This window comes from Nicotiana sylvestris, chromosome 2, assembly GCF_000393655.2.
Source record: "Nicotiana sylvestris chromosome 2, ASM39365v2, whole genome shotgun sequence".
In the NCBI taxonomy this organism is placed as follows: domain Eukaryota; kingdom Viridiplantae; phylum Streptophyta; class Magnoliopsida; order Solanales; family Solanaceae; genus Nicotiana; species Nicotiana sylvestris.
The window spans coordinates 191,432,773-191,459,902 of record NC_091058.1 but is presented as its reverse complement, the minus strand read 5'-3'; the positions used below and the strand labels follow the sequence as shown (position 1 = coordinate 191,459,902).

Genomic DNA, 27,130 nt, shown 5'->3' with positions numbered 1-27,130 from the left:
ACCTAACAACTTTATATACCCATAGAAGACATCAACCTCAAACCATGGTCAAAACCATCATGAACTCTGCAACAACACATAACAACTTTATATACACGTAGATGACATCACCTCCAACCGTGGTCAAAACCATCATGAACTCTGCAAAACCCATTTGCACATGACCAAGCCATCAGAGTTGACCCCCTCTAATACTCCCAAGCCATGCAGACTGCCAAACCCTAAAGTACTTCAATATAAAAGTGCCTACGCAGAAGAACCCTTTAATAAATTTGAGTTGTTTCTTTCATCTCTCTAATATCATAATGTATATTTAATAATGATATAGAAATACTACAAGTTTCAACACTAATCAATGAAAATCACATATCTTTGCCATACATAAATCTAGAATCCTTAAATACCACATATGAATCTTGAACCTACTAGAACTTTCTAAAGTAATTCACCTTGCTCTAATCTCCAACACACAGCCGATACACGTCGAACAACTTGCGGTCCACCAGCACATGAATCCAAAAAGAAGAAACCAAATGATTATGTTTCCTTGCACACAACATCCACAATGAATATGATTGAATTATATTAAGATCACTATAAACCCATAAAGTATAGTACATTATGCATCCAGAAATTTACTTGCTCGAGTCATTATCTTCATGTCATAACTAATCCACAAGCACATCCTAATCCAGGAACTATAACATCATGGGCATACATGACCTAATCATTAATGGTATACTCCCCCACTTTTATCGAAGCGACAAAACACATCATTTGCTAATCAACCGTACTCTTCCTTTGTAACTACCATGATTTCGCACTACCATCCAACTTCTCCTTATAGGCTCATGTAGTAATAGTCATCACACCTTTTGAATCATCCGCCAAGTGCATACTCATCATGGTGACAGTCGTGTGAACCTTCTCAAGTGATTCAAACTCTAATCATAGAGCATATCCATTGGATAGAAATAAAGATCTTCGTAGAAACTTCATAAGGATCACATAACCTCACACCTTCTTGCATGAGATAACCCACCTGCGTAGCCTCCAACCGACATTTCTCTGTGAACCTGCCACTATTACAACCTCTATGCAATCAATTAATGTTCACGAGTCCATACTTACCGACAAGATACAAGAATCCCTTTCATCCCATAAATGAACAACTGAAATATCTACCAAAACATTCACATCTAAGACTAGACACCATATCGAGATGATAATCAAGCCTCCATAGCCCCTCGCAATCTATCCGCGACATCAAAAGTAGTAGATACACATCTGAGTCCAAGTACTCAACATCGCACACGGATCAAAGAGAAAGGAACTGGAGATTTGGGCTTCAAGCTAAAACAAGGTCGTATGATAAGGAAAGAAAGAATGGAAGTTTCGTAGATGTCATGTATCTTTTCAAAAATAAGTATAGACATTATCATACTGATTCGCAAGACTCTACTAGACACTTGCTCATGGCTCGTCCAACCTATGAACCTAGAGTTCTAATACCAACTTGTCAAGATCCAAAATCCCACCAAATAGTGTTGGAATCTAACCTAACTCGCTAGGTAAGCCAAGAAAATACAACTTGCACCAACTCCACACATAAAGAGACATGCACCAAGCAATGTGTATGCTTAAATGCTCATGCATGATGTAAGGTCTAAACATAATAATGACCTAATTCTGAATCAATTTCCAAATACCATGTTTATTAATCTAACATCTCAATGTATGAAATTACCTCTATTTTTACAGAAGTCGACACTCTCCAACTGTCCAATAACTCACTAACAAGTTTCGTACATTTGATAGCAAGGTGATGCGTACGCCAAACCCCATATTGGGCTAAGTAGTATTGATAGTGAGGTGACGCGTATGTCAGGCCCCATATTGGGCTAAGTGCTACAGGTTGCTGACTTATATTCGATTAGCACTTGGGCTAGGATCCGACCCTCCAGAGTATGGTAATAACATGTGGGTGCAGGCATATGAGATTTGTTTGGAGAGGGATTTATGTTAGACACTTTCACACTGTACAATGATGAGTGTGGTTGTGTGAAATGATTGAGGGCTACTCGTACCAGGTACTATACATGTGGTGAGATTTGGTATGCTTGATGATTAAACTGCGATATCATTCACTTTGGCATGTAAATTTGTCATGCATGCATTGGGTTGTATCTTTTTCATGCTAACTGATACTTGGTGTATCTATTTGATGTTTAAAGCTTGGAATCGCAGCTTAAATTGTTAATCTAAGTTTAGGTGATTTCTGTGGAATAATTGATGCCTTGACGGATATAGTTAAAAAGCATGCTTATTTCTCCTCTCATTGTGAAGAGGTTGAATTAAATATTTCTTCAGCTACTATTCTTTTGCAATTGTTGAATTGTTATTGATGTTTTTGGCTATTGAAAATGAATGTTGGACCTTGCCACTACTTTCAGCCCCGGTTAGGCTTGTTACTTATTGAGTACATAAGGTAGGTTATACTCATACTATACTCTATACATTATGTGTAGATCCAGCTGCTTTCGAGAGAGGTGATTGTTAAAGAACGGAATTTGTACCTATTAGAGATTTAAAGGTAATTGTCGTTCCCTTCGCAAGCATAAAAGTCCCCTTTTTTCTTAGTTTATGGTATTACTATTTAATTTTTTAGACAGTATTGTATTTTGGTTCAGACTCCATATTTAAATTCTGTAAAGCTCATGTAGAAATGTCTGAATTTTATATATATTCTCAATATATGTTTGAGTAATATGGTTATATACCTTTTTGTTGTGGTGTAGGCTACTAGCATAGGTTGTAGTTTGTGGGGTTATAACTATTTCTTCTTTTGGCTTTTTTGATGTAAATGGCTTATCAAATACGTTGTTTAAATTTACATTGGTATGTAGCTTCTTATTCACCTGTTTGCTTGTGCCTGCAGCTGTAGGTAAACAAACTTTGTCATGGGTTTTTTGGAGTTTCCCAACGTCTCCTTCTAATTCTGGAATTTTTAAGTCTTCCGATCGACTTAGCTCCGCATTTTTATAATCATGCTGCTGACTTTCTAGCTGTTGTAATCTTTTGCCCATACTATCCATCTGTAATGATAGGGTAGTAAGGATTGCAAATATATCTTTCGATTCTTGATTCTCATCAGTTTGAGTACTTTTGTCTTGATAAGTAATCTGCAATAACATTCTTGTCAGTTCGTATTACTTCAATTGTAAATGTAAAATTTTGTATATTCAATACAAGTCTTCTTATTTCTTTTGTAGTTACTGAATCTTGTACTTTCCGTGTTATCCACCATTTTACTTGTGTATTATCTGTTCTTACAATAAACTTGTTATAAACAATATATGGCTCAAATGCTAACAAACATTTATATAATCCAAATAGTTCTTTCCTATTTATCTCCCATTTAATTTGTGGTTCCGTGTATGATCCTGAATAATATCTACAATGGTGTTCAATATTTTCATTATCATATTTATATTTTAGAACTCGTCCATAGCTGTGATCACTAGAATCAGTTTCTACAATATATGTGAACTTTTTCTTTTCATCTGGGAAATATACAGATAAATATTACAAAAAAGAAGGAAAGAGAAAGAAATTTAAATCAAAATATTCAAAATATAAATATAGGAAACCAAGAGGAATATATTATGTAAAAAATTATAAACATAAAAAATCATATAGGAAAAAGAAAAAACTAACAGAATGTACTTGCTATAATTGTGGAAAGCTAGGACACTTAGCCAAAGATTGTAAATACTTAGGTATTCATATTCTAGGTATAGTTTTTTCAGTTTCTTCCTTATTTTCCTTGATTTTTTAATTATTTTAATCTGTGTATTTTGTGTAATTGTCTCACTGTTTATGGGTATTTTTTGCAGATTTGTACTATTAATGTCAGTGTTCCTTTCCATGGTTTTGTTTCTTAAAGTATATAGCTCTGATACCAATTTGGGGGGGGGGGTCATTTTAATTTTAATACTGCGATGTATACCTGCTGATACATATATTCATTGTTTTAGATATTATATCGATTAATCCAGATAGCCTAGCTTTGTTTGTTTTTGTAATACTTAGGTATTCATATTCTAGGTATAGTTTTTTCAGTTTCTTCCTTATTTTCCTTGATTTTTTAATTATTTTAATTTGTGTATTTTCTGTAATTGTCTCACTGTTTAGGGGTATTTTTTGCAGATTTGTACTATTAATGTCAGTGTTCCTTTCCATGGTTTTGTTTCTTAAAGTATATAGCTCTGATACCAATTTTTGGGGGTCATTTTAATTTTAATACTGCGATGTATACCTGCTGATACATAATATCTAAAACAGAATATAAATATATTTGCTATCTTAAAAAGAAAAGATGAATAAAGAAGAGTTCGCACTAGAAGCGAAAACATATGAAAATCCAGAAGGATTAAAAATAACAATAATATTTTCCAACATAGGAAGAAGATACAAGAAAATAGGAAATAACCTGAACTTAATGTTAGAAAAAGAAACTGTAAAACTAGAAGATAGTTTAACCGCAATGGTTAGAATAACAAAAGAAAACGAAGAAATAGACAGAAAAAAGAGAAATAAAAGAAATACAACAGCAAGCTAAAGAAAAAATACAACAGATAGAAGAAGTAAAAAACACTAAGATAACAGAATTAGAAAAAGAATTAGAAATGCTAAAACAGCTATACGCTAATAAACTAAAAGAAAAAGAAAAACGTAAAGAAGAAGAACAAGAGCTAAAACTGACAAATGAGATAGAAAAGTTCAAGTTACAGTTAGAAGAAATACAGGATAATCCACCGAAAATAAGCATGAACGAAATAAATGACCAAAGTGATAACGACACAAATCTAGGAGAAGACTATTCAGAAACAAGTGAAACATACACAGAACTAATAGAAAAAACGGAAAAGATGAAAACAAATCCAGAAATAAATACAGGAGATATGATTGAAGATAAACCAAGCACATCAGGAGTAAAAAATCCAAGACAACTAAACCCAACCTATTACAGAGTAAGTTATGATTCATATGATAGAAATAAAACATTATGGGATAAAAGGCTAAATAGGAAATGGACACCAAGACAGATAACTGAACAATGTAATTTTTTAGATCTAGATTGTGTAGCAGATATAAATAAAACAATCCAATTATGGATAGGGTACATCTCCAAACAACTAATAGATAATAAAATTGCAATAGCTGAAACACCAGGATATATAGAAAGAACACTTATAGGAACGGTAAAACTATGGTTACAAAATTTATCAAGTGAAAGCCTAGATACATTAAGAAGTAATAAAAAACTTGATGGAACAACAGCAACAACAGTGACAGATATATTGAATAAATATGAAATAACAATAAGAAATGAGTTTAGTAGTATGACAACAGAAGTAGAAGATCAAAATAAAGAAAAAACTACAAATAGAAATTTGATGACAAAATTAGCAATATGTAATATGGGTTATATAGACGAATATACTTGTGCATTTAGAGACTATTATTATAAAGGAACATATAGTCCAGATGAAAGTAAGGAAATAAGAAAATTATATTTTACAAAATTACCAGAACCGTTTAGCTCAAAAATAATAAAAAATTGGAATGAAGCAGAACTAGCAGATACTCTAGGAGCTCGAATAAAATTTCTACAAAACTGGTTTATAGAATTATGCGAAAAGTATAAAGAAAATATCAAAATGGATAAAATATTAGTAAAAAATTTGGCATGCTGCAAAAGTAGAATAGCACCCCAATTTGGCTGCACAGATAAATATTACAAAAAAGAAGGAAAGAGAAAGAAATTTAAATCAAAATATTCAAAATATAAATATAGGAAACCAAGAGGAAGATATTATGTAAAAAATTATAAACATAAAAAACCATATAGGAAAAAGAAAAAACTAACAGAATGTACTTGCTATAATTGTGGAAAGCTAGGACACTTAGCCAAAGATTGTAGATTACCAAAAAACCCCAAAATTGGTATCTTAAAACAGAATTAGAAAAAGAATTAGAAATGCTAAAACAGCTATACGCTAATAAACTAAAAGAAAAAGAAAAACGTAAAGAAGAAGAACAAGAGCTAAAACTGACAAATGAGATAGAAAAGTTCAAGTTACAGTTAGAAGAAATACAGGATAATCCACCGAAAATAAGCATGAACGAAATAAATGACCAAAGTGATAACGACACAAATCTAGGAGAAGACTATTCAGAAACAAGTGAAACATACACAGAACTAATAGAAAAAACGGAAAAGATGAAAACAAATCCAGAAATAAATACAGGAGATATGATTGAAGATAAACCAAGCACATCAGGAGTAAAAAATCCAAGACAACTAAACCCAACCTATTACAGAGTAAGTTATGATTCATATGATAGAAATAAAACATTATGGGATAAAAGGCTAAATAGGAAATGGACACCAAGACAGATAACTGAACAATGTAATTTTTTAGATCTAGATTGTGTAGCAGATATAAATAAAACAATCCAATTATGGATAGGGTACATCTCCAAACAACTAATAGATAATAAAATTGCAATAGCTGAAACACCAGGATATATAGAAAGAACACTTATAGGAACGGTAAAACTATGGTTACAAAATTTATCAAGTGAAAGCCTAGATACATTAAGAAGTAATAAAAAACTTGATGGAACAACAGCAACAACAGTGACAGATATATTGAATAAATATGAAATAACAATAAGAAATGAGTTTAGTAGTATGACAACAGAAGTAGAAGATCAAAATAAAGAAAAAACTACAAATAGAAATTTGATGACAAAATTAGCAATATGTAATATGGGTTATATAGACGAATATACTTGTGCATTTAGAGACTATTATTATAAAGGAACATATAGTCCAGATGAAAGTAAGGAAATAAGAAAATTATATTTTACAAAATTACCAGAACCGTTTAGCTCAAAAATAATAAAAAATTGGAATGAAGCAGAACTAGCAGATACTCTAGGAGCTCGAATAAAATTTCTACAAAACTGGTTTATAGAATTATGCGAAAAGTATAAAGAAAATATCAAAATGGATAAAATATTAGTAAAAAATTTGGCATGCTGCAAAAGTAGAATAGCACCCCAATTTGGCTGCACAGATAAATATTACAAAAAAGAAGGAAAGAGAAAGAAATTTAAATCAAAATATTCAAAATATAAATATAGGAAACCAAGAGGAAGATATTATGTAAAAAATTATAAACATAAAAAACCATATAGGAAAAAGAAAAAACTAACAGAATGTACTTGCTATAATTGTGGAAAGCTAGGACACTTAGCCAAAGATTGTAGATTACCAAAAAAACTAAAGAAAAAACAAATTACCGAAATAATGATAGATAATGATAAATATACACAAATAGAATATGTAGATTATGAATTAAGCAGTGAAGACAACATATATGAGATATCAGAAAACGAGTTCCCCGAAAATGAAAAAGAAATAGACAATAATATAGAAGAATCAGACGAAGAAAGTAATGACTGAAAAAGATATACAAATTATACAACAAGAAGAACACCAAGATGAAAAATCTTCAGAACAAAAAATAATATTTGACGCTAATATATTTGAACAAATAAAAGGAAAAGAATTGGATCTAAGCATAGACAAAATATTAGAAGTACCAACAATAAAGGATTGGTTTAAAAGACAGAAAGAAGAATACTATGTAGTAAGCCAAAGAGAACATATAATAGATTGTAAATACATCAAAGGTAAAGCACAAATACCAATTCTAAATAAAAAACTACTAAATAAAGAAATACAAGATATAAAAGCAAAAAATCCAATAAAATATGTACACTTAGGAGGAACGGAGATCCTAATAAAAGCATGTTTTAGGGAAGGAATAGATACCCCTATAGAAATATACTTGGCAGATGATAGAATTGTACAACCTATAGAAAAGAGTATAATAAGTGTCGTAAGAGGTAACTTAATATACCAAAAATTTAAATTTATAGTAAGTGCCAACTATTCAGTAGCAATAGATGATAAAAATATAGATAAATCATTAGTGCTATACTGAAAAATGTCTGGAATAGAATTAGTACCAGGAAGTAAAATATTCACAGCAAGATGTAAAAATCTATATGTCTTAACAACAAAACATAAGATAAAAGCTAAAAATAAAATAAATAAAATAAAAATAGAAAATCCATTCGAAAGAATAGTATCAGTTATAGACAACAATGATTACAGTTATACGGAAATGGACATGGAAGAAGATTTAGAAATAGTAAAAGAAAGATTAAGCACGTCAAAACGAACAAATAATGAAATGCCAGAAACGTCATCAAGAATAAGTACATCAAGAAGTACATCAAGAAGAATAAATTATATAACTCCACAAAAATTAATAGAACAAAAAATAGAAGAAATAAACCCACACCATTATTATATAACAGGAATAATGGACCAAAGAAAATATTTAATATTAATAAATACAGGGCAGGAAGAGAATTATGTTATAAGAGAATTAATACCAGAACAAGAGATAGTGACAATAGAACAGCAAAATTCAGAACTACCAAAAGCGTTAAGAAAAGACGAAGAAACAACTGAAAAAGAATTAATTATTGGAGGAATACCAATATTAATAAATTTTAAAATATATCAAGGCGATAAAAACATTACACTAGGAATAAAATGGTTAAAAAAAGTCAAACCATATAAATTAGAAGATAGACAATTAACGATAAGTTATGAAAATAAGAAAATAATAATAAAAAGAACTTTGATATAATGCCAAAGATATACATACTTGCCAAGATAATAGTAGAAGGATATTATAATAGATACTATACACCTATGATGGATACAGGAGCAGAAGCTAACATGTGTAGACATAATTGTTTACCAGAAAGTAAATGGGAAAAGCTAAAAAACCCCATAGTAGTAACATGATTCAATAATGAGGGAAGTATGATAACATACAAAGCAAGAAATATAAAGATACAAATATGGGATAAAATATTAACCATAGAAGAAATATATAGTTATGAATTCACAAATAAAGATATATTATTAGGAATGCCATTTTTAGATAAATTATACCCACATATAATAACAAAAACACATTGGTGGTTTACTACCCCGTGTAAACAAAAATTAGGAGCAAAAAGAGTAAATAATAAAGTAAGAAAAACAACACCCTGGATTAAAGGAAGTGAAAAGATTACCCAAAAATTAGAAAATGTAATACAAAGCAACCATAATATAGAGATAATCATTTTCTCAATAAATAAAATAAAACTACTGCAAGATAAATTAGAATTACTATATAATGATAATCCACTCCAAGGATGGGAAAAACATAAAACAAAAATAAAGATTGAACTAATAGATGAAAATAGCATAGTAACACAAAAACCTTTAAAATACAACTTTAATGATTTAACAGAATTTAAAATGCATATAAAGGAATTATTAGACAATAAGTACATACAAGAAAGTAATAGTAAACATACTAGCCCGACATTTATAGTAAATAAGCATAGTGAACAAAAACGAGGAAAAAGCCGTATGGTTATAGATTATAGAAATTTAAATGCAAAAACAAAAACATATAATTATCCGATACCAAATAAAATACTAAAAATCAGACAAATACAAGGATATAACTATTTCAGTAAGTTTGATTGTAAATCAGGATTTTACCATTTAAAACTAGAAGACGAATCTAAGAAGTTAACAGCATTCACAGTACCACAAGGATTTTATGAATGGAATGTATTACCATTTGGATATAAAAATGCACCAGGTAGATATCAACATTTTATGGATAACTACTTTAACCAATTAGAAAATTGTATAATATATATAGATGATATACTGTTATATTCTAGAACAGAGAACGAACATATAAAACTACTAGAAAAATTCATACACATTGTAGAAATATCAGGAATAAGTTTAAGTAAAAAGAAAGCAGAAGTAATGAAAAATCAAATAGAATTTTTAGGTATACAAATAGACAAAAACGGAATAAAAATGCAAACCCATATAGTACAAAAAATAATTAACTTAAATGAAACACTTGATACAAAAAAGAAGTTACAATCATTTTTAGGATTGGTTAACCAAGTAAGAGAATATATTCCTAAATTAGCAGAAAACTTAAAACCATTACAGAGAAAATTAAAAAAGGATATAGAATATCATTTTGACGAAAAGGATAAAATACATATACAGAAGATAAAAAATATGTGTAAAAAATTACCAAAACTATATTTCCCAGATGAAAAGAAAAAGTTCACATATATTGTAGAAACTGATTCTAGTGATCACAGCTATGGAGGAGTTCTAAAATATAAATATGATAATGAAAATATTGAACACCATTGTAGATATTATTCAGGATCATACACGGAACCACAAATTAAATGGGAGATAAATAGGAAAGAACTATTTGGATTATATAAATGTTTGTTAGCATTTGAGCCATATATTGTTTATAACAAGTTTATTGTAAGAACAGATAATACACAAGTAAAATGATGGATAACACGGAAAGTACAAGATTCAGTAACTACAAAAGAAATAAGAAGACTTGTATTGAATATACAAAATTTTACATTTACAATTGAAGTAATACGAACTGACAAGAATGTTATTGCAGATTACTTATCAAGACAAAGGTACTCAAACTAATGAGAATCAATAATCGAAAGATATATTTGCAATCCTTACTACCCTATCATTACAGATGGATAGTATGGGCAAAAGATTACAACAGCTAGAAAGTCAGCAACATGACTATAAAAATGCGGAGCTAAGTCGATCGGAAGACTTAAAAATTCCAGAATTAGAAGGAGACGTTGGGAAACTCCAAAAAATCCATGACAAAGTTTGTTTACCTACAGCTGCAGGCACAAGCAAACAGGTGAATAAGAAGCTACATACCAATGTAAATTTAAACAACGTATTTGATAAGCCATTTACATCAAAAAAAGCCAAAAGAAGCAATAGCTATAACCCCACAAACTACAACCTATGCTAATAGCCTACACCACAACAAAAAGGTATATAACCATATTACTCAAACATATATTGAGAATATATATAAAATTCAGACATTTCTAAACCTAAACCCCAGATCAACTACTACTACAGATCCAACACAAGATTATATAACCCAGAAACTACAGGGATATAATAGGCTAATAGCCCAACCAAAAACAAAAGCCAACCTAGTAAAGACATGTTACAACTACGGACTACTCAGCACCGTATATACCCACGACGGAGAAGAAATAATTGGAATACCAGAGCTATACAAAGCATTTGTCACCTTCAAAAGAATTACAAAAGGCAACCTATTCTTCATCAAATTCTATACAGCACCAGCTGAAATACTATATGATGAAATAAAACCCATTATACAGGTGATAAAGATAGGACTAACACGAGATATGATAATACCGGAAGAAATAGAGAAACAACCGGAGATACAGAAAAATGGAGATACCAAGTTTCTATGCCAACAAAAGAATAATTGGTATAGCAACTATTATTCAAGAACTAGCTAACAATTATCTACAAGGAAATGCTATCTGGAGCTATTATTCCAGAGACCAGTTAATGATATATGCCAACTCAAAAGAACTACGACAAGGAGATATGGATGAAGTCCAGAAATGGATTTTATCATTATTAAAGCCAGAAATGCAACCAACTACCAGAGCATTGAAAAAAGAATTTATTTCAAACGAGTTATTGACAAGATACTGCAAACTAGTGGGACACAAATATCCAGACCACATATGTTCAAAGTGCAACGGAGATGATAACTATGTACCAGAAGTCCAACTAGAATGAAGGTATCAGCAAGAAGACAAATGAAGGAAACAGCTATTGAAAACAAATAATGTAAAAAAGTCATAAAGTAAGAGTCATAATCATGAACAGTAAAGGTCGTTCATGAATAGTAAGAGTCATGTAAAAAAGTCGTAAAGTAAATAGTAAGAGTCATAATCATGAACAATAAAGGTCGTTCATGAATAGTAAGAGTCATTTGTGAACAGTAGGAGTCGTTTAAATTTTCTATATATTTTGTAAATCAGAGGAAGGGAGGACATCCTCAGACATCCTCATACTCACCTTCTCTCTCTTATCTTCTCTCAATAAAATATCTGATTATATACAAACTTCTGAAAGCTATGGAGCATTCAAACGAGTTACAAAACCAGGTAAGTTTATTCATAATCATGTTTAACTAAACTCTTATATTCCTTATAATCTCTTGAATATCATAATTGTTTATCATGTTATAGTACTGTTATAAAGAACATCTTGAGAAAGTTTGCCTGTCTAATAATGCTGAGAGTAGTTAAGCCCAGACTATGCCATCCTAAAGTGGAAACCAGTAGGCAAGGAAGCCGTTTAGGGGAGTACACAGAGTTGAGGCGCTGTTAGGGTAAATGATTGAAGCATGAAAAACATGGTAGTGACCAGAAAAGATTGTTCAGTATAACTTATTAAAATATGATAAACTCTATGATAAACAAAGAGGTTAGAGGGAATATGTTTAGTAAACACATGATAAGGATAAATAGTAAATCTGAATGAACAACCACACGTATTTATTAGAAGAAAATATTGACTACAAAATACTTATATTATATATCTTTAACAGACTTAATAACGATGTTAAAAGAAAAATTTATGATATTTTAGTTACTTTTGAAATAATATATGTAATGGAACAAGCATTTACAGAACTAATTGTATCACAAGAAATAGATATATTAGATCTATATGAATTAGATTTATATTCAGATTAATGATCACATATCAAGTTAATAAAATCTGTTTATAAATGAAACATAACACTTTTCATTACATAAGATTCTATAACACCCAGAAATGGAAACTTCTTAAAAACCTCAGTAACATAAATAGAAAAATAGATTGTGTTAAACACAATATTAAAACCTGCAAAGACATAATTAAATATAATAGATTACGTAATAAAGCTTTATTAACTATAGAGAAAGAAATTGAATTTTATAGAGATAATCTTGAGACTTATCAACACAGAAAAACAATAATGGTTATATAATCTTGTGTTGGATCTGTAGTAGTAGTTGATCTGGGGTTTAGGTTTAGAAATGTCTGAATTTTATATATATTCTCAATATATGTTTGAGTAATATGGTTATATACCTTTTTGTTGTGGTGTAGGCTATTAGCATAGGTTGTAGTTTGTGGGGTTATAGCTATTGCTTCTTTTGGCTTTTTTGATGTAAATGGCTTATCAAATATGTTGTTTAAATTTACATTGGTATGTAGCTTCTTATTCACCTGTTTGCTTGTGCCTGCAGCTGTAGGTAAACAAACTTTGTCATGGGTTTTTTGGAGTTTCCAACGTCTCCTTCTAATTCTGCAATTTTTAAGTCTTCCGATCGACTTAGCTCCGCATTTTTATAGTCATGCTGCTGACTTTCTAGCTGTTGTAATCTTTTGCCCATACTATCCATCTGTAATGATAGGGTAGTAAGGATTGCAAATATATCTTTCGATTCTTGATTCTCATCAGTTTGAGTACTTTTGTCTTGATAAGTAATCTGCAATAACATTCTTGTCAGTTCGTATTACTTCAATTGTAAATGTAAAATTTTGTATATTCAATACAAGTCTTCTTATTTCTTTTGTAGTTACTGAATCTTGTACTTTCCGTGTTATCCACCATTTTACTTGTGTATTATCTGTTCTTACAATAAACTTGTTATAAACAATATATGGCTCAAATGCTAACAAACATTTATATAATCCAAATAGTTCTTTCCTATTTATCTCCCATTTAATTTGTGGTTCCGTGTATGATCCTGAATAATATCTACAATGGTGTTCAATATTTTCATTATCATATTTATATTTTAGAACTCCTCCATAGCTGTGATCACTAGAATCAGTTTCTACAATATATGTGAACTTTTTCTTTTCATCTGGGAAATATAGTTTTGGTAATTTTTTACACATATTTTTTATCTTCTGTATATGTATTTTATCCTTTTCGTCAAAATGATATTCTATATCCTTTTTTAATTTTCTCTGTAATGGTTTTAAGTTTTCTGCTAATTTAGGAATATATTCTCTTACTTGGTTAACCAATCCTAAAAATGATTGTAACTTCTTTTTTGTATCAAGTGTTTCATTTAAGTTAATTATTTTTTGTACTATATGGGTTTGCATTTTTATTCCGTTTTTGTCTATTTGTATACCTAAAAATTCTATTTGATTTTTCATTACTTCTGCTTTCTTTTTACTTAAACTTATTCCTGATATTTCTACAATGTGTATGAATTTTTCTAGTAGTTTTATATGTTCGTTCTCTGTTCTAGAATATAACAGTATATCATCTATATATATTATACAATTTTCTAATTGGTTAAAGTAGTTATCCATAAAATGTTGATATCTACCTGGTGCATTTTTATATCCAAATGGTAATACATTCCATTCATAAAATCCTTGTGGTACTGTGAATGCTGTTAACTTCTTAGATTCGTCTTCTAGTTTTAAATGGTAAAATCCTGATTTACAATCAAACTTACTGAAATAGTTATATCCTTGTATTTGTCTGATTTTTAGTATTTTATTTGGTATCGGATAATTATATGTTTTTGTTTTTGCATTTAAATTTCTATAATCTATAACCATACGGCTTTTTCCTCGTTTTTGTTCACTATGCTTATTTACTATAAATGTCGGGCTAGTATGTTTACTATTACTTTCTTGTATGTACTTATTGTCTAATAATTCCTTTATATGCATTTTAAATTCTGTTAAATCATTAAAGTTGTATTTTAAAGGTTTTTGTGTTACTATGCTATTTTCATCTATTAGTTCAATCTTTATTTTTGTTTTATGTTTTTCCCATCCTTGGAGTGGATTATCATTATATAGTAATTCTAATTTATCTTGCAGTAGTTTTATTTTATTTATTGAGAAAATGATTATCTCTATATTATGGTTGCTTTGTATTACATTTTCTAATTTTTGGGTAATCTTTTCACTTCCTTTAATCCAGGGTGTTGTTTTTCTTACTTTATTATTTACTCTTTTTGCTCCTAATTTTTGTTTACACGGGGTAGTAAACCACCAATGTGTTTTTGTTATTATATGTGGGTATAATTTATCTAAAAATGGCATTCCTAATAATATATCTTTATTTGTGAATTCATAACTATATATTTCTTCTATGGTTAATATTTTATCCCATATTTGTATCTTTATATTTCTTGCTTTGTATGTTATCATACTTCCCTCATTATTGAATCCTGTTACTACTATGGGGTTTTTAGCTTTTCCCATTTACTTTCTGGTAAACAATTATGTCTACACATGTTAGCTTCTGCTCCTGTATCCATCATAGGTGTATAGTATCTATTATAATATCCTTCTACTATTATCTTGGCAAGTATGTATATCTTTGGCATTATATCAAAGTTCTTTTTATTATTATTTTCTTATTTTCATAACTTATCGTTAATTGTCTATCTTCTAATTTATATGGTTTGACTTTTTCTAACCATTTTATTCCTAGTGTAATGTTTTTATCGCCTTGATATATTTTAAAATTTATTAATATTGGTATTCCTCCAATAATTAATTCTTTTTCAGTTGTTTCTTCGTCTTTTCTTAACGCTTTTGGTAGTTCTGAATTTTGATGTTCTATTGTCACTATCTCTTGTTCTGGTATTAATTCTCTTATAATATAATTCTCTTCCTGCCCTGTATTTATTAATATTAAATATTTTCTTTGGTCCATTATTCCTGTTATATAATAATGGTGTGGGTTTATTTCTTCTATTTTTTGTTCTATTAATTTTTGTGGAGTTATATAATTTATTCTTCTTGATGTACTTCTTGATGTACTTATTCTTGATGACGTTTCTGGCATTTCATTATTTGTTCGTTTTGACGTGCTTAATCTTTCTTTTACTATTTCTAAATCTTCTTCCATGTCCATTTCCGTATAACTGTAATCATTGTTGTCTATAACTGATACTATTCTTTCGAATGGATTTTCTATTTTTATTTTATTTATTTTATTTTTAGCTGTTATCTTATGTTTTGTTGTTAAGACATATAGATTTTTACATCTTGCTGTGAATATTTTACTTCCTGGTGCTAATTCTATTCCAGACATTTTCCAGTATAGCACTAATGATTTATCTATATTTTTATCATCTATTGCTACTGAATAGTTGGCACTTACTATAAATTTAAATTTTTGGTATATTAAGTTACCTCTTACGGCACTTATTATACTCTTTTCTATAGGTTGTACAATTCTATCATCTGCCAAGTATATTTCTATAGGGGTATCTATTCCTTCCCTAAAACATGCTTTTATTAGGATCTCCGTTCCTCCTAAGTGTACATATTTTATTGGATTTTTTGCTTTTATATCTTGTATTTCTTTATTTAGTAGTTTTTTATTTAAAATTGGTATTTGTGCTTTACCTTTGATGTATTTACAATCTATTATATGTTCTCTTTGGCTTACTACATAGTATTCTTCTTTCTGTCTTTTAAACCAATTCTTTATTGTTGGTACTTCTAATATTTTGTCTATGCTTAGATCCAATTCTTTTCCTTTTATTTGTTCAAATATATTAGCGTCAAATATTATTTTTTGTTCTGAAGATTGTTCATCTTGGTGTTCTTCTTGTTGTATAATTTGTATATCTTTTTCAGTCATAATTTTCTTCATCTGATTCTTCTATATCCTTGTTTATTTCCTTTTCATTTTCAGAGAACTCGTTTTCTGATATCTCATATATGCTGTCTTCACTGCTTAATTCATAATCTACATATTCTATTTGTGTATATTTATCATTATCTATCATTATTTCGGTAATTTGTTTTTTCTTTAGTTTTTTTGGTAATCTACAATCTTTGGCTAAGTGTCCTAGCTTTCCACAATTATAGCAAGTACATTCTGTTAGTTTTTTCTTTTTCCTATATGGTTTTTTATGTTTATAATTTTTTACATAATATCTTCCTCTTGGTTTCCTATATTTATATTTTGAATATTTTGATTTAAATTTCTTTCTCTTTCCTTCTTTTTTGTAATATTTATCTGTGCAGCCAAATTGGGGTGCTATTCTACTTTTGCAGCATGCCAAATTTTTTACTAATATTTTATCCATTTTGATATTTTCTTTATACTTTTCGCATAATTCTATAAACCAGGTTTTGTAGAAATTTTATTCGAGCTCCTAGAGTATCTGCTAGTTCTGCTTCATTCCAATTTTTTATTATTTTTGAGCTAAACGGTTCTGGTAATTTTGTAAAATATAATTTTCTTATTTCCTTACTTTCATCTGGACTATATGTTCCTTTATAATAATAGTCTCTAAATGCACAAGTATATTCGTCTATATAACCCATATTACATATTGCTAATTTTGTCATCAAATTTCTATTTGTAGTTTTTTCTTTATTTTGATCTTCTACTTCTGTTGTCATACTACTAAACTCATTTCTTATTGTTATTTCATATTTATTCAATATATCTGTCACTGTTGTTGCTGTTGTTCCATCAAGTTTTTTATTACTTCTTAATGTATCTAGGCTTTCACTTGATAAATTTTGTAACCATAGTTTTACCGTTCCTATAAGTGTTCTTTCTATATATCCTGGTGTTTCGGCTATTGCAATTTTATTATCTATTAGTTGTTTGGAGATGTACCCTATCCATAATTGGATTGTTTTATTTATATCTGCTACACAATCTAGATCTAAAAAATTACATTGTTCAGTTATCTGTCTTGGTGTCCATTTCCTATTTAGCCTTTTATCCCATAATGTTTTATTTCTATCATATGAATCATAACTTACTCTGTAATAGGTTGGGTTTAGTTGTCTTGGATTTTTTACTCCTGATGTGCTTGGTTTATCTTCAATCATATCTCCTGTATTTATTTCTGGATTTGTTTTCATCTTTTCCGTTTTTTCTATTAGTTCTGTGTATGTTTCACTTGTTTCTGAATAGTCTTCTCCTAGATTTGTGTCGTTATCACTTTGGTCATTTATTTCGTTCATGCTTATTTTCGGTGGATTATCCTGTATTTCTTCTAACTGTAACTTGAACTTTTCTATCTCATTTGTCAGTTTTAGCTCTTGTTCTTCTTCTTTACGTTTTTCTTTTTCTTTTAGTTTATTAGCGTATAGCTGTTTTAGCATTTCTAATTCTTTTTCTAATTCTGTTTTAAGATACCAATTTTTGGGTTTTTTGGTAATCTACAATCTTTGGCTAAGTGTCCTAGCTTTCCACAATTATAGCAAGTACATTCTGTTAGTTTTTTCTTTTTCCTATATGGTTTTTTATGTTTATAATTTTTTACATAATATCTTCCTCTTGGTTTCCTATATTTATATTTTGAATATTTTGATTTAAATTTCTTTCTCTTTCCTTCTTTTTTGTAATATTTATCTGTGCAGCCAAATTGGGGTGTTATTCTACTTTTGCAGCATGCCAAATTTTTTACTAATATTTTATCCATTTTGATATTTTCTTTATACTTTTCGCATAATTCTATAAACCAGTTTTGTAGAAATTTTATTCGAGCTCCTAGAGTATCTGCTAGTTCTGCTTCATTCCAATTTTTTATTATTTTTGAGCTAAACGGTTCTGGTAATTTTGTAAAATATAATTTTCTTATTTCCTTACTTTCATCTGGACTATATGTTCCTTTATAATAATAGTCTCTAAATGCACAAGTATATTCGTCTATATAACCCATATTACATATTGCTAATTTTGTCATCAAATTTCTATTTGTAGTTTTTTCTTTATTTTGATCTTCTACTTCTGTTGTCATACTACTAAACTCATTTCTTATTGTTATTTCATATTTATTCAATATATCTGTCACTGTTGTTGTTGTTGTTCCATCAAGTTTTTTATTACTTCTAAATGTATCTAGGCTTTCACTTGATAAATTTTGTAACCATAGTTTTACCGTTCCTATAAGTGTTCTTTCTATATATCCTGGTGTTTCGGCTATTGCAATTTTATTATCTATTAGTTGTTTGGAGATGTACCCTATCCATAATTGGATTGTTTTATTTATATCTGCTACACAATCTAGATCTAAAAAATTACATTGTTCAGTTATCTGTCTTGGTGTCCATTTCCTATTTAGCCTTTTATCCCATAATGTTTTATTTCTATCATATGAATCATAACTTACTCTGTAATAGGTTGGGTTTAGTTGTCTTGGATTTTTTACTCCTGATGTGCTTGGTTTATCTTCAATCATATCTCCTGTATTTATTTCTGGATTTGTTTTCATCTTTTCCGTTTTTTCTATTAGTTCTGTGTATGTTTCACTTGTTTCTGAATAGTCTTCTCCTAGATTTGTGTCGTTATCACTTTGGTCATTTATTTCGTTCATGCTTATTTTCGGTGGATTATCCTGTATTTCTTCTAACTGTAACTTGAACTTTTCTATCTCATTTGTCAGTTTTAGCTCTTGTTTTTCTTCTTTACTTAATTCATAATCTACATATTCTATTTGTGTATATTTATCATTATCTATCAATATTTCGGTAATTTGTTTCTTCTTTGGGTTTTTTGGTAATTTACAATCTTTGGCTAAGTGTCCTAGCTTTCCACAATTATAGCAAGTACATTCTGTTAGTTTTTTCTTTTTCCTATATGGTTTTTTATGTTTATAATTTTTTACATAATATCTTCCTCTTGGTTTCCTATATTTATATTTTGAATATTTTGATTTAAATTTCTTTCTCTTTCCTTCTTTTTTGTAATATTTATCTGTGCAGCCAAATTGGGGTGCTATTCTACTTTTGCAGCATGCCAAATTTTTTACTAATATTTTATCCATTTTGATATTTTCTTTATACTTTTCGCATAATTCTATAAACCAGTTTTGTAGAAATTTTATTCGAGCTCCTAGAGTATCTGCTAGTTCTGCTTCATTCCAATTTTTTATTATTTTTGAGCTAAACGGTTCTGGTAATTTTGTAAAATATAATTTTCTTATTTCCTTACTTTCATCTCTGGACTATATGTTCCTTTATAATAATAGTCTCTAAATGCACAAGTATATTCGTCTATATAACCCATATTACATATTGCTAATTTTGTCATCAAATTTCTATTTGTAGTTTTTTCTTTATTTTGATCTTCTACTTCTGTTGTCATACTACTAAACTCATTTCTTATTGTTATTTCATATTTATTCAATATATCTGTCACTGTTGTTGCTGTTGTTCCATCAAGTTTTTTATTACTTCTTAATGTATCTAGGCTTTCACTTGATAAATTTTGTAACCATAGTTTTACCGTTCCTATAAGTGTTCTTTCTATATATCCTGGTGTTTCGGCTATTGCAATTTTATTATCTATTAGTTGTTTGGAGATGTACCCTATCCATAATTGGATTGTTTTATTTATATCTGCTACACAATCTAGATCTAAAAAATTACATTGTTCAGTTATCTGTCTTGGTGTCCATTTCCTATTTAGCCTTTTATCCCATAATGTTTTATTTCTATCATATGAATCATAACTTACTCTGTAATAGGTTGGGTTTAGTTGTCTTGGATTTTTTACTCCTGATGTGCTTGGTTTATCTTCAATCATATCTCTTGTATTTATTTCTGGATTTGTTTTCATCTTTTCCGTTTTTTCTATTAGTTCTATGTATGTTTCACTTGTTTCTGAATAGTCTTCTCCTAGATTTGTGTCGTTATCACTTTGGTCATTTATTTCGTTCATGCTTATTTTCGGTGGATTATCCTGTATTTCTTCTAACTGTAACTTGAACTTTTCTATCTCATTTGTCAGTTTTAGCTCTTGTTCTTCTTCTTTACGTTTTTCTTTTTCTTTTAGTTTATTAGCGTATAGCTGTTTTAGCATTTCTAATTCTTTTTCTAATTCTGTTATCTTAGTGTTTTTTACTTCTTCTATCTACAATCTTTGGCTAAGAGTCCTAGCTTTCCACAATTATAACAAGTACATTCTGTTAGTTTTTTCATTTTCCTATATGGTTTTTTATGTTTATAATTTTTTACATAATATCTTCCTCTTGGTTTCCTATATTTATATTTTGAATATTTTGATTTAAATTTCTTTCTCTTTCTTTCTTTTTTGTAATATTTATCTGTGCAGCCAAATTGGGGTGTTATTCTACTTTTGCAGCATGCCAAATTTTTTACTAATATTTTATCCATTTTGATATTTTCTTTATACTTTTCGCATAATTCTATAAACCGGTTTTGTAGAAATTTTATTCGAGCTCCTAGAGTATCTGCTAGTTCTGCTTCATTCCAATTTTTTATTATTTTTGAACTAAACGGTTCTGGTAATTTTGTAAAATATAATTTTCTTATTTCCTTACTTTCATCTGGACTATATGTTCCTTTATAATAATAGTCTCTAAATGCACAAGTATATTCGTCTATATAACCCATATTACATATTGCTAATTTTGTCATCAAATTTCTATTTGTAGTTTTTTCTTTATTTTGATCTTCTACTTCTGTTGTCATACTACTAAACTCATTTCTTATTGTTATTTCATATTTATTCAATATATCTGTCACTGTTGTTGCTGTTGTTCCATCAAGTTTTTTATTACTTCTTAATGTATCTAGGCTTTCACTTGATAAATTTTGTAACCATAGTTTTACCGTTCCTATAAGTGTTCTTTCTATATATCCTGGTGTTTCGGCTATTGCAATTTTATTATCTATTAGTTGTTTGGAGATGTACCCTATCCATAATTGGATTGTTTTATTTATATCTGCTACACAATCTAGATCTAAAAAATTACATTGTTCAGTTATCTGTCTTGGTGTCCATTTCCTATTTAGCCTTTTATCCCATAATGTTTTATTTCTATCATATGAATCATAACTTACTCTGTAATAGGTTGGGTTTAGTTGTCTAGGATTTTTTACTCCTGATGTGCTTGGTTTATCTTCAATCATATCTCTTGTATTTATTTCTGGATTTGTTTTCATCTTTTCCGTTTTTTCTATTAGTTCTATGTATGTTTCACTTGTTTCTGAATAGTCTTCTCCTAGATTTGTGTCGTTATCACTTTGGTCATTTATTTCGTTCATGCTTATTTTCGGTGGATTATCCTGTATTTCTTCTAACTGTAACTTGAACTTTTCTATCTCATTTGTCAGTTTTAGCTCTTGTTCTTCTTCTTTACGTTTTTCTTTTTCTTTTAGTTTATTAGCGTATAGCTGTTTTAGCATTTCTAATTCTTTTTCTAATTCTGTTATCTTAGTACCAATTTTTGGGTTTTTTGGTAATCTACAATCTTTGGCTAAGTGTCCTAGCTTTCCACAATTATAGCAAGTACATTCTGTTAGTTTTTTCTTTTTCCTATATGGTTTTTTATGTTTATAATTTTTTACATAATATCTTCCTCTTGGTTTCCTATATTTATATTTTGAATATTTTGATTTAAATTTCTTTCTCTTTCCTTCTTTTTTGTAATATTTATCTGTGCAGCCAAATTGGGGTGCTATTCTACTTTTGCAGCATGCCAAATTTTTTACTAATATTTTATCCATTTTGATATTTTCTTTATACTTTTCGCATAATTCTATAAACCAGTTTTGTAGAAATTTTATTCGAGCTCCTAGAGTATCTGCTAGTTCTGCTTCATTCCAATTTTTTATTATTTTTGAGCTAAACGGTTCTGGTAATTTTTTAAAATATAATTTTCTTATTTCCTTACTTTCATCTGGACTATATGTTCCTTTATAATAATAGTCTCTAATTGCACAAGTATATTCGTCTATATAACCCATATTACATATTGCTAATTTTGTCATCAAATTTCTATTTGTAGTTTTTTCTTTATTTTGATCTTCTACTTCTGTTGTCATACTACTAAACTCATTTCTTATTGTTATTTCATATTTATTCAATATATCTGTCACTGTTGTTGTTGTTGTTCCATCAAGTTTTTTATTACTTCTTAATGTATCTAGGCTTTCACTTGATAAATTTTGTAACCATAGTTTTACCGTTCCTATAAGTGTTCTTTCTATATATCCTGGTGTTTCGGCTATTGCAATTTTATTATCTATTAGTTGTTTGGAGATGTACCCTATCCATAATTGGATTGTTTTATTTATATCTGCTACACAATCTAGATCTAAAAAATTACATTGTTCAGTTATCTGTCTTGGTGTCCATTTCCTATTTAGCCTTTTATCCCATAATGTTTTATTTCTATCATATGAATCATAACTTACTCTGTAATAGGTTGGGTTTAGTTGTCTTGGATTTTTTACTCCTGATGTGCTTGGTTTATCTTCAATCATATCTCCTGTATTTATTTCTGGATTTGTTTTCATCTTTTCCGTTTTTTCTATTAGTTCTGTGTATGTTTCACTTGTTTCTGAATAGTCTTCTCCTAGATTTGTGTCGTTATCACTTTGGTCATTTATTTCGTTCATGCTTATTTTCGGTGGATTATCCTGTATTTTTTCTAACTGTAACTTGAACTTTTCTATCTCATTTGTTAGTTTTAGCTCTCATATATGCTGTCTTCACTGCTTAATTCATAATCTACATATTCTATTTGTGTATATTTATCATTATCTATCAATATTTCGGTAATTTGTTTCTTCTTTGGGTTTTTTGGTAATTTACAATCTTTGGCTAAGTGTCCTAGCTTTCCACAATTATAGCAAGTACATTCTGTTAGTTTTTTCTTTTTCCTATATGGTTTTTTATGTTTATAATTTTTTACATAATATCTTCCTCTTGGTTTCCTATATTTATATTTTGAATATTTTGATTTAAATTTCTTTCTCTTTCCTTCTTTTTTGTAATATTTATCTGTGCAGCCAAATTGGGGTGCTTATTCTACTTTTGCAGCATGCCAAATTTTTTACTAATATTTTATCCATTTTGATATTTTCTTTATACTTTTCGCATAATTCTATAAACCAGTTTTGTAGAAATTTTATTCGAGCTCCTAGAGTATCTGCTAGTTCTGCTTCATTCCAATTTTTTATTATTTTTGAGCTAAACGGTTCTGGTAATTTTGTAAAATATAATTTTCTTATTTCCTTACTTTCATCTGGACTATATGTTCCTTTATAATAATAGTCTCTAAATGCACAAGTATATTCGTCTATATAACCCATATTACATATTGCTAATTTTGTCATCAAATTTCTATTTGTAGTTTTTTCTTTATTTTGATCTTCTACTTCTGTTGTCATACTACTAAACTCATTTCTTATTGCTATTTCATATTTATTCAATATATCTGTCACTGTTGTTGCTGTTGTTCCATCAAGTTTTTTATTACTTCTTAATGTATCTAGGCTTTCACTTGATAAATTTTGTAACCATAGTTTTACCGTTCCTATAAGTGTTCTTTCTATATATCCTGGTGTTTCAGCTATTGCAATTTTATTATCTATTAGTTGTTTGGAGATGTACCCTATCCATAATTGGATTGTTTTATTTATATCTGCTACACAATCTAGATCTAAAAAATTACATTGTTCAGTTATCTGTCTTGGTGTCCATTTCCTATTTAGCCTTTTATCCCATAATGTTTTATTTCTATCATATGAATCATAACTTACTCTGTAATAGGTTGGGTTTAGTTGTCTTGGATTTTTTACTCCTGATGTGCTTGGTTTATCTTCAATCATATCTCCTGTATTTATTTCTGGATTTGTTTTCATCTTTTCCGTTTTTTCTATTAGTTCTGTGTATGTTTCACTTGTTTCTGAATAGTCTTCTCCTAGATTTGTGTCGTTATCACTTTGGTCATTTATTTCGTTCATGCTTATTTTCGGTGGATTATCCTGTATTTCTTCTAACTGTAATTTGAACTTTTCTATCTCATTTGTCAGTTTTAGCTCTTGTTCTTCTTCTTTACGTTTTTCTTTTTCTTTTAGTTTATTAGCGTATAACTGTTTTAGCATTTCTAATTCTTTTTCTAATTCTGTTATCTTAGTGTTTTTTACTTCTTCTATCTGTTGTATTTTTTCTTTAGCTTGCTGTTGTATTTCTTTTATTTCCTTTTTTCTGTCTATTTCTTCGTTTTCTTTTGTTATTCTAACCATTGCGGTTAAACTATCTTCTAGTTTTACAGTTTCTTTTTCTAACATTAAGTTCAGGTTATTTCCTATTTTCTTGTATCTTCTTCCTAAGTTGGAAAATATTATTGTTATTTTTAATCCTTCTGGATTTTCATATGTTTTCGCTTCTAGTGCGAACTCTTCTTTATTCATCTTTTCTTTTTAAGATAGCAAATATATTTATATTCTGTTTTAGATATTATATCGATTAATCCAGATAGCCTAGCTTTGTTTGTTTTTGTAATACTTAGGTATTCATATTCTAGGTATAGTTTTTTCAGTTTCTTCCTTATTTTCCTTGATTTTTTAATTATTTTAATCTGTGTATTTTCTGTAATTGTCTCACTGTTTATGAGTATTTTTTGCAGATTTGTAAATGTCAGTGTTCCTTTCCATGGTTTTGTTTCTTAAAGTATATAGCTCTGATACCAATTTTTTTTTTTTTTTATTTTATTTATTTTATTTTTAGCTGTTATCTTATGTTTTGTTGTTAAGACATATAGATTTTTACATCTTGCTGTGAATATTTTACTTCCTGGTGCTAATTCTATTCCAGACATTTTCCAGTATAGTACTAATGATTTATCTATATTTTTATCATCTACTGCTACTGAATAGTTAGCACTTATTATAAATTTAAATTTTTGGTATATTAAGTTACCTCTTACGACACTTATTATACTCTTTTCTATAGGTTGTACAATTCTATCATCTGCCAAGTATATTTCTATAGGGGTATCTATTCCTTCCCTAAAACATGCTTTTATTAGGATCTCCGTTCCTCCTAAGTGTACATATTTTATTGGATTTTTTGCTTTTATATCTTGTATTTCTTTATTTAGTAGTTTTTTATTTAAAATTGGTATTTGTGCTTTACCTTTGATGTATTTACAATCTATTATATGTTCTCTTTGGCTTACTACATAGTATTCTTCTTTCTGTCTTTTAAACCAATTCTTTATTGTTGGTACTTCTAATATTTTGTCTATGCTTAGATCCAATTCTTTTCCTTTTATTTGTTCAAATATATTAGCGTCAAATATTATTTTTTGTTCTGAAGATTGTTCATCCTGGTGTTCTTCTTGTTGTATAATTTGTATATCTTTTTCAGTCATTACTTTCTTCGTCTGATTCTTCTATATTATTGTCTATTTCTTTTTCATTTTCGGGGAACTCGTTTTCTGATATCTCATATATGCTGTCTTCACTGCTTAATTCATAATCTACATATTCTATTTGTGTATATTTATCATTATCTATCATTATTTCGGTAATTTGTTTTTTCTTTGGATTTTTTGGAGTTTCCCAACGTCTCCTTCTAATTCTGGAATTTTTAAGTCTTCCGATCGACTTAGCTCCGCATTTTTATAGTCATGCTGCTGACTTTCTAGCTGTTGTAATCTTTTGCCCATACTATCCATCTGTAATGATAGGGTAGTAAGGATTGCAAATATATCTTTCGATTCTTGATTCTCATCAGTTTGAGTACTTTTGTCTTGATAAGTAATCTGCAATAACATTCTTGTCAGTTCGTATTACTTCAATTGTAAATGTAAAATTTTGTATATTCAATACAAGTCTTCTTATTTCTTTTGTAGTTACTGAATCTTGTACTTTCCGTGTTATCCACCATTTTACTTGTGTATTATCTGTTCTTACAATAAACTTGTTATAAACAATATATGGCTCAAATGCTAACAAACATTTATATAATCCAAATAGTTCTTTCCTATTTATCTCCCATTTAATTTGTGGTTCCGTGTATGATCCTGAATAATATCTACAATGGTGTTCAATATTTTCATTATCATATTTATATTTTAGAACTCCTCCATAGCTGTGATCACTAGAATCAGTTTCTACAATATATGTGAACTTTTTCTTTTCATCTGGGAAATATAGTTTTGGTAATTTTTTACACATATTTTTTATCTTCTGTATATGTATTTTATCCTTTTCGTCAAAATG

General features: G+C 28.9%; 2 protein-coding genes and 3 pseudogenes across 2 annotated transcripts; 2 read left to right on the top strand and 3 right to left on the bottom strand.

Moving 5' to 3' along the window:
• Positions 1-2,699: 2,699 nt before the first annotated feature.
• LOC138886090 (uncharacterized) lies at positions 2,700-3,194 on the bottom strand. The gene has a single exon (XM_070167121.1). It carries the CDS (start codon positions 3,192-3,194, stop codon positions 2,700-2,702), a length of 495 nt encoding a protein of 164 aa, XP_070023222.1.
• Positions 3,195-4,378: 1,184 nt separating this feature from the next.
• LOC138886465 (uncharacterized) lies at positions 4,379-5,568 on the top strand (annotated as a pseudogene).
• Positions 5,569-10,661: 5,093 nt separating this feature from the next.
• On the top strand, positions 10,662-11,872 carry LOC138886438 (uncharacterized; annotated as a pseudogene).
• Positions 11,873-13,084: 1,212 nt separating this feature from the next.
• Positions 13,085-26,682, bottom strand: LOC104226607 (uncharacterized). The gene is made up of 2 exons (XM_070167120.1): positions 26,469-26,682; positions 13,085-13,419 (listed from the first exon to the last, which is right to left on the bottom strand). The coding sequence occupies exons 1-2, from the start codon at positions 26,680-26,682 to the stop codon at positions 13,085-13,087; spliced, it is 549 nt and encodes a 182-aa protein (XP_070023221.1).
• LOC138886437 (golgin IMH1-like) lies at positions 24,127-25,315 on the bottom strand (annotated as a pseudogene).
• Positions 26,683-27,130: the final 448 nt, after the last annotated feature.

What these genes read in the sequence shown, in the direction of transcription:
- LOC138886090 (XM_070167121.1), bottom strand. Translation starts at nt 3,194, where the DNA reads ATGTTATTGCAGATTACTTATCAAGACAAAAGTACTCAAACTGATGAG.
- LOC104226607 (XM_070167120.1), bottom strand. Translation starts at nt 26,682, where the DNA reads ATGTTATTGCAGATTACTTATCAAGACAAAAGTACTCAAACTGATGAG. An exon ending in AGAATTAGAAGGAGACGTTG is followed by an intron (nt 13,420 to 26,468) that starts GGAAACTCCAAA and finishes GAAGGAGACGTT; the next exon opens with GGAAACTCCAAAAAACCCAT.